The 8,895-nt window shown below is 39.2% G+C and overlaps 1 protein-coding gene across 1 annotated transcript; it reads left to right on the forward strand.

Annotated features, from left to right (window-relative positions):
- Positions 1–490: 490 nt before the first annotated feature.
- LOC6046875 lies at positions 491–4,254 on the forward strand. The gene is made up of 2 exons (XM_001863964.2): positions 491–965; positions 3,422–4,254. The coding sequence occupies exons 1-2, from the start codon at positions 521–523 to the stop codon at positions 3,589–3,591; spliced, it is 615 nt and encodes a 204-aa protein (XP_001863999.2). The 5' UTR covers positions 491–520; the 3' UTR covers positions 3,592–4,254.
- Positions 4,255–8,895: the final 4,641 nt, after the last annotated feature.

The raw sequence follows: 8,895 nt of genomic DNA on the forward strand, positions 1-8,895 counted from the left end.
TGTCTTTCGGTCTACTATTATGGACAGTTTTCCCTCGAAGCTAAATCATGAAAAGTCTGAAAAACTACAAAACCTAATCGATAATCTGTACCAGCTAAAGTTGGAGGGTGCAGATTTGGAGAACGACGAAGCGTTGCCAAAAATCATACTGACGGAGTGTTCTTCCAGCGATCCCAGGAGTGATGCGAGCAAATTGGCCCAGAAAAATAACGCCAATTCGTTGAAGCTCAGTACTGACCAAGTCGGCGACAATCGCTTGAACAACAACGCTTGTTTTTTGCAGCCTCACACCAACAGTCTCGGTGTTCCGGCATCCAGCCATTACGAGAGCGAAGCAAGGCCACCGTAAGGCTCTATACAGCAACATCCCCAAAAACCAACCAAGACTACTCGAACAAAGTAATATGATAGTGAGAGAATTTTTACACAGTTTTATCAATCATCGTCATACGTTTCATCGTTCGCCCAGCCATCGCCGGGCTGGCAAGTAACCTCCACGCGTGGGCCCAACCGGCAAACCATGGTTTCAATTATGGATATCGACCCCACGAGACAAATCTGTGATAATCGTTCAACACTATCGCAAAGTGCTGTTAGCCAGAAATCGATCGATCTGGAGATTCCGATCCCGCTGAAATCGCCCACCTCGACGACCTCGCCCACCTCACCGCTGTCCACCACCGCGGCCGCGACGGACACCGAACTGGCCAAGCGGGCCATGAAACTGGACCTGACCGAGGTGCAAGCGGCCACGGGCAGTTGTTCACAGTCGGCCACGGCCACGGAATCGATAGCGAGTGGCAGTGGCATCAGCAGTGCGGCCAGCACCGCCACCACCACACATTCCTCGACGTCGAACTCGGCGGCGACCACCACGACCGCCATCATCATGAAGCACCGGAAGCTGAAGGAGCGCACGTTCAGCGACGAGCTCGGCTCGCCCAAGTCACCCGCCGCGACAGTCGGTAAGTCAGGCTTTTGGATTCATAATTTAAAAAAATCAAAAAATTGCATTCTCAACCATGAATGATGTCATGAATTTTTATTTTGTATTTCTTGGTTTTTTATTTTTTTTTTTTTTGAAAAGGTCCAATGAACCAAATTTTCAGTTTTTGCTTTTTGGGTGTTATTTAATACCTTTGACTCAAGGCGGTTACAAAAACACCCAAAATGCACAAACTGGAAATTTGGTTTATTGGACCTTTAAAAAAAAAACTCCTAATTTAACATAACAAAATGAAATTTAAATTTAAAAATCTAAATTTTTGGTTCTCGACTATACAATGACACTTGGTACGACTAGTTTAAAAAATGAGTTTTAAATTGTTTCGAGAAATTTGGCATTCATCACAAAATGTCGACCTATTAATTAAAACCAAAGGCATCCCATTAAAACCGATATTGCGAAGCTTTTAAACTAAAAAGTTTCTAAAAATATAGAATTTACAACAACAACATTAAACCCAAAAATAAATGATTTCAGAAACAGTTTTTGGGAGTGTCGTTGTCCACAAAATTCCAGCGCTGTTGAGTCGGACAAAAGAAGTTTAAGTTCATCAGGTACACAATAATAACAATAAAAATTGGGTTAATTTGGAAGGTGTAATTTTGAAAAGTTAAAAATTACACCAGAGAAGTGGTAAAATTACAAAATTTCAGAAGTAAAATTAAACTTTTTTCTGACATAAAAGATGCACCCCTTCTCAGATGTAATATTACCATGTTTTTTTTTACTGTGTAGTGGTTTATTTATTTTTAAATTTCACTTTAATTGTCCGTACAAATTGTAGGTGAAAATGAAAAATCAAAATCACTCTACAGCATTGCCTTGGCGTTCTCGATTGCGAGATTCCTACTCGAAACTAGGTGTCCGAAGGTTTGGTTGTTGAGGCAACTGCAAACCTCTTTTTACACCTTAGCTTCCATCCACCCCGGGATTCGAACTGACGACCTTTGGATTGTTAGTCCAACTGCCTACCAGCGACTCCACCGAGGCAGGACCCAGTGAGACAACTCCTACACCTGGACTGAGCTAACGACCTAACCTATTTTGGTTAGTCCGAAGGCCAACATTTACTTCCCGTCCGACGGAAGGCGTGATCAGACAATCTCGTCTCGAAAAATGCCACCGGGACCTTCTGGGATCAAACCCAGGCCGACTGGGTGAGAGGCAACCACGCTTACCCCTACACCACGGTTCCCGGTGGATATGATTCTATCGAAAAAAAACGGCAATAAAAAAACAAAAAACAAAAAAAATAAACAATTAATATAGTTACTTGTGTGCTAAATTGTGGCAATAATTCTGCGCCAACAAATAAATGTGTCAGTAGATTGCACGCAATTCGCAGACATTTTCAACGAACAAGCAATCAAGGTCTGCTAATTTGCCATTTCAAAATCGATAAAAAAAACTTTCTTGATTCAACCGAAAAATTTGCTGTTGCATTAATTTGAAACCAGCCAATTAAAATTTTGTAATGGAACTTCTTTTCGTTTAAAGAAAGTTACCAGCATTTGAATGAGAAAATAATATAATTTAAAGACACTGTCTTCGGCAAAATTGTAGGTATCGATGATGACCTTTTGAAATTTTGAAATTATCGCAAATTTAGTAAAAAAAGTCGATTTTTTCCCATTTTCGTCATATTCCCATTTTTGCGCGTGGCGCGTCGAAAAACCCAGTTTTTTTTCAAAAAATCGTATCTCAGAGTATTGAAAACATAACTTATGTTATGTAAAATTATCCGAGGAATCAGATAAAAATATGTTTAGATTATTGCTGTTTCGAAGGTCTTGGGACCAAAGAGCCGATGTTTTCAAATGTTAAGCTAGATTTTTGAAACTTCTTACTATTTTTCCCAAATAGCCAAACTAATGACCTTCCTTTGCGCCTAAGACAGCTAAAATCGGATGAAATGGCGCGGAGATGAGTTTTTTTTCAGAAAAGTGGTTTTTGCGAAAATCGACGAAAATTGTCATTTTTCGGACCACCCTAACACGGCGTAGGTCACCCTATTGGCCAAACAAAAAAATAAGGGTCTAATTAATTTTCCGTCTTACGCATCGGTTTGTTCGTTGCTCGCTATTTCATCGGCGTCGTTTTCGCTTCGCTCTCTTGATGCAGTTTTTGGGAGAACGCCGAAAATTTAATGATTTGAGCGAGGGACGATATCTAAAAGCCCTCGCCATCGGCGAGGAAACGAGTAAATACCATCCCTGGAAATTCTAGATTGTCTTAACAGCATAATTCATCCGGTATAGTTTTGCTAAAAATGGGAAAAGTTCATCTAAAACCCAATTTATGCTACATCTCGGTTTTCCTGGGGTTTTTTTTTTTTTCATTTGTAGCATAAATTTTTAACTGTCACTAATACAGATTTTAACTTCTTCCCACCCTCCTTCCATCCTCCGACCGCAGAAGTCGTCGACGATCGGAAGGCGCTGCGGGACGCGCTGTACCAGGGCATCTTTCACCGCCACCGGCGGACGATCTTCGCCGTCGGGAGCTTCCTGAGGATGCTGAAGAGCCGCAACTCGTCCTACAACACGATCCGCAGCTCGTCCGAGGGCGAGGACGACACCCGATAAAACCGGACGAACCCCCGTCGAGGTCAGGCCAAAGGATGACAAAATCACACACACACACTTGTTAGACGAGAATGCTTAACTTTTAGTAAAATCACATAGTGGAATTCGTTATCGGGTATCGGGGTGTGAAGTAAGTGTTTTTAAGAAAGGAAAGTAAGAGAAAATATTGAACCGGGATAGGACAAACAGAAATGCATTATGGTTTACACGTAGTGAATGTAGAGGATCACATGGCAGGGTTAGAGCAAAAGTATCGACTTAGAAGGTCGAGTAAAACATAAGAAAAGATGGCACAGTAGATCATCACCATGCGCGCCCTCCGTTGCTAGTTGAATTAGAAGGATTGTTGCTTAATTACCTTGATAATAAACTTTAGTTCTTGACCCGCATTAATTAACGTTTTTACTTCATTCAAGTCCTGAACTGAGTTTGGGAAAAAATTAAGAAGTGATGCAAAGATATTTCAATCTCTAAACAAAAAGATTTAATCTGTAAGTTCGTGAATTGTGACCACATTTTTTCATATTTCTCAGTGATACACTCAATGACTCAAACTCATACTTAAAAATATTTTAAAAATGTTTGACGGTGACTCAATAAAAATACTTGTTTCATATGGAAAAATATGCATATTCTTAGATATACAAATAAACGAATTGAAAATATAAAACTAACTTAATCCACCTATGTGGGTGATGCCTTCCTCACCTTTTATCAACAATGGGTAATATGAGTGGTTTTGACACATATTTCAGCTATTTTTTTAGATCAAGAAAAATATGTACATAAATAGCACTTAAGTGGTCATAACTCGAGACAGGGTTGCCAGATCTTGAATGTTGTGGACTCTTTGGAAAGGTCTCTTGATTACCTAACCAACGATGGGTCGGATGATGGAACCGGACATCGTTTACAAGCGTATAAATGAGATCCGGTATCAAAAAAGTACATAAATTTCACTTAAGTGGTCATAACTCGAGACAGGGTTGCCAGATCTTGAATGTTGTGGACTCTTTGAAAAGGTCTCTTGATTGCCTAACCAACGCTGGGTCGGATGATGGAACCGGACATCGTTTACAAGCGTATAAATGAGATCCGGCATCAAAAAAGTACATAAATTTCACTTAAGTGGTCATAACTCGAGACAGGGTTGCCAGATCTTAAATGTTGTGGACTCTTTGGAAAGGTCTCTTGATTGCCTAACCAACGATGGGTCGGATGATGGAACCGGACATCGTTTACAAGCGTATAAATGAGATCCGGCATCAAAAAAGTACATAAATTTCACTTAAGTGGTCATAACTCGAGACAGGGTTGCCAGATCTTGAATGTTGTGGACTCTTTGGAAAGGTCTCTTGATTACCTAACCAACGATGGGTCGGATGATGGAACCGGACATCGTTTACAAGCGTATAAATGAGATCCGGCATCAAAAAAGTACATAAATTTCACTTAAGTGGTCATAACTCGAGACAGGGTTGCCAGATCTTGAACGTTGTGGACTCTTTGGAAAGGTCTCTTGATTACCTAACCAACGATGGGTCGGATGATGGAACCGGACATCGTTTACAAGCGTATAAATGAGATCCGGCATTAAAAAAGTACATAAATTTTACTTAAGTGGTCATAACTCGAGACAGGGTTGCCAGATCTTGAATGTTGTGGACTCTTTGAAAAGGTCTCTTAATTACCTAACCAACGATGGGTCGGATGATGGAACCGGACATCGTTTACATGCATATAAATGAGATCCGGATATATGTGAAAACACATTTTTATACATAACTTTTGAACTACTTATCGAAACTTCAAACAATTCAATAGCGATGTATGGGACCCTAAACCAAGTCGAATGAAACCGGTTTGATCAAAATCGGTCCAGCCAGTGCTGAGAAAACTTGGCAAGAATTTTGAACACATACATACATACACACACACACACATACACACACACACACACACACACACAGACATTTGTTCAGTTTTCGATTCTGAGTCGATAAGTATACATGAAGGTGTGTCTCTGAGCTCTTAATAAAAAGTTCATTTTTAGAGCAGGATTATAGCCTTACCTCAGTGAGGAAGGCAAAATTGACAAGTGTTTTAACTTTGAAACAATCATTTCTGATCCCATACACTTTTTCTTGCTTTTCGGATAACCAAATCACGAGAAAATTAGTTTTTGCTTTAATTTGGACTGTCAAGCTTAAAAATGACCCCAACACTGCTCTAAAATGATTTGGAATTTTTAAGTCCAAGATGGCGATGAAATATTCAGAAAATACCTTTGGTACTCTAACAGGCAATAGGGGGATGGCGTCGCTATTGTTAGACCACATTTTCCACTTTTTCTCATCGAAACCGACTACTTTATCGACTTCATTTTGCTAGGCGAGATAGGACGCCGTCTATTTTTAGACGTTGACTCAGCACTTTTCCACTCTTGCACTTAAAAAAACCAGGTGGCAGCACGATGTAACACCACGTCCCTATTGTTCACACACGACCGAGAGAGTCTCTCTCAAAGTCTTTTGTTTCTCAAGCGAAATACATTCGCACAGAGCGCGTTTCTTTGTCATTTTATGGAAATAGAGGAGAAAATCGTGACGTCAGAAATGAACTCAAATCACTCAAAGTTCATTTTGTGAGTGACTTTAACATTTTGGCCTAGTTTGACAGCTACCTCGTTCCCAGGTTTTCTGTGGGAGAGAAAAGGAGGCGAATACTTTATGAAAATCATACCTGTCAAAATTCCTAGCCACAAAATTTTGTCGCGAGTTGCTTTTCTCCTCTATACAGATCACCTTCCCCATGACTGCACTCAAATGATTGCTGTCACCACTCAAGCAAGAAAGAGAGAGAATAAAAGAGCAGCCTTCATGTTGAGCGCTTGAGCGCAGTGGTAAGTTCTGTTCGTCTCAACTTCGTGTGCGTTCAATAACGTTGGCTTCGGGAACATTTATTATCCGGTGGAATTTCTGCTGGTTTAGCGATATTTTTGGCGGAATCCCTGTTAGTTTGACAAAGTGAAATTATAAAGTGACGAACTGTCACTTTGTACACGGAACTCACACATACTATCGAACCAAACGTTTGGTAGTAAGTGTAAGCTCTGTGTAAAGAGGGTGTCAAACTTAAAAGTTACCCCGTTCGTTTGACAACAGTTAATGTCAAACCACCGGGGGGTCAGTGTAGCAGTAAATTCTATTAAAAAAGCAAGAAATTTTGCTAGATTTTCCGTTGTCAATGTTTTTGGCATTAATTTGAGTAATCAAACCAGGAGAACTCTTTTGCTTAAAACCACAATTTTTCTACTTTTCTCTAACAGTAAATTTGTCTAACTACACAAACAAACCAAAAATATGGCCTCATTTCGTTGAAAGCAAGCCCCTACCGTTATTATAAACAAATCTGGTATGGCCAGGAAGGAAGGATGCACTGGGGCATGTAAAATTTAGTTCTGCCAACCACCAAGCAAAAGCTCAGAAGCTTCTGTTACTGCGCTCGTCGTCGGACAACTTGTTCTACAAGGCGTGCAGGAAGCCAGATAACATTGTCTAATTCGGATTAAAACAGCAACTACGATGTCCCGTCGGTTTTTCTATTGTGGTAAGCAGCTTGGAATTTTGGAGTGAATTTGTTATGACGAAATATAAACTGATCCATAGTTATTATTTGAGATTGTCGATTTTTTGATGATAAATAAAAATCATTTCTTTTTTTGTGAACGAAACCCAAAACCAATCACATGCCTTAAACAAACATCCGGCTCTATTCGCTAGTAACGGCTTTACTGCAAAACTATCTCTACCGAACTGTTGCTAACAATTATTGAGCTTAGAAAGCATCGCTTCCCATCACTGCCCAAGCAAATCAATCACTTCACAACCAACCCCAACTAGAGAGAGGCATATTTTAGAGATCCGCGATACCGATAACAAAGGGAACACACAGTTAGAAAACACTGTAACGAAGGCTGGTTAGGAAGAAAAAAAGTAACACATTAGTTGGACCCAATTGTTTTTATTGGTAACGCTATCGAAACAACATTTAAAACATAATTAAAACAGATTTAAAAAAATATATATATTAAAAACCACCCCCTCTAGCACTTAAACAAATCGTGCAACACAAGCGTCGTCGTCGTCGTCGTTGTTACTTTTTTATAATCATTCATTTGATAAGAAGCATATGTAAATTAGTGAAAGACAGCATCATCAAGGATAAGAAAAAAAAAATAACAAAGAAGAAAACTAGTTGAATAATGTTTAACGCAGCCATCATCGTGCAAATAGTGAATCATTTATAAAGTACGGTAAGAAAGTGTAATGAGGGAAGATAACAGAAAAACAAACAAGTTTACGTGCTAACAAACGTGTTAAATTAATTTAATGAAGCAAGCAAAAATCCAGTTGAACTATGAAAACTTAAAATGGTTATTATTTTACAGTGCAGAACGCGACGATCTAAAGAGATGTACATTTACCGGCTAAAAAGAAGGGCAAGTCGTAGATTAGTTATTACAAATAAACAATTGATGACATTATAAAGTAGAGATTTTCTTTCTTTGATGACATTTCTTTGAAATTGTGGCCAATTAAAACTGAAATTTAATATTATATTTATATCTTCAGTAACCCAACTAGGTCTTTGCAAATATTTTTCAATGATTAGGTTACCCCAAATCCAAATAAAAAAAAATCTGTATCGTCACAAGCTTGAAAAGACAATCAGAAAAGACAATCACACCGTCTTTGCAGACTGAATACTAATATTAAACGGGACAAACATTGAACGAAAAGCTCCAGAAGGATAAGGCGGCGGATAGCAACTTAGGGATTGGCAGCCGATGCCGCTAACCACCGCGCCACGAGGCCCTTCCTTGACCTTATCATGACACCTTAGAGAAGGCGACCTATGGAATGTTAACATTAAGTTAAGAAATAACCACTTAATCCGCGTTGTAAATGAAGCTCCGATACTCTTCATTAGTCATGGGAAAAATTTACTTACCTTTATCTTTTTGAAGTTTATTGAAAAATAAAAAAAAAAAACATTAAATTGTAAGCCATGGTTTCAAACATTTGAAAAAAAAGTATTTTAAAATGCTTTTAACACCAGTTCACTTATTGCAATCGCTATCGTTAGTTTTCAAAACATGTATGGAACAAAATAAATACCTTAAATTGCATAGCATAGCATAGCATAGGTGTCTACCCGTAGCTGCTACTTCGTTATTGACCAGGACCCCCAAACATTGCTCCGTGGACCACAGATGAAAAGTAGGAACCAATCATCACCCCT

This window comes from Culex quinquefasciatus, chromosome 3 (genome assembly GCF_015732765.1).
Source record: "Culex quinquefasciatus strain JHB chromosome 3, VPISU_Cqui_1.0_pri_paternal, whole genome shotgun sequence".
Lineage (NCBI taxonomy): Eukaryota > Metazoa > Arthropoda > Insecta > Diptera > Culicidae > Culex > Culex quinquefasciatus.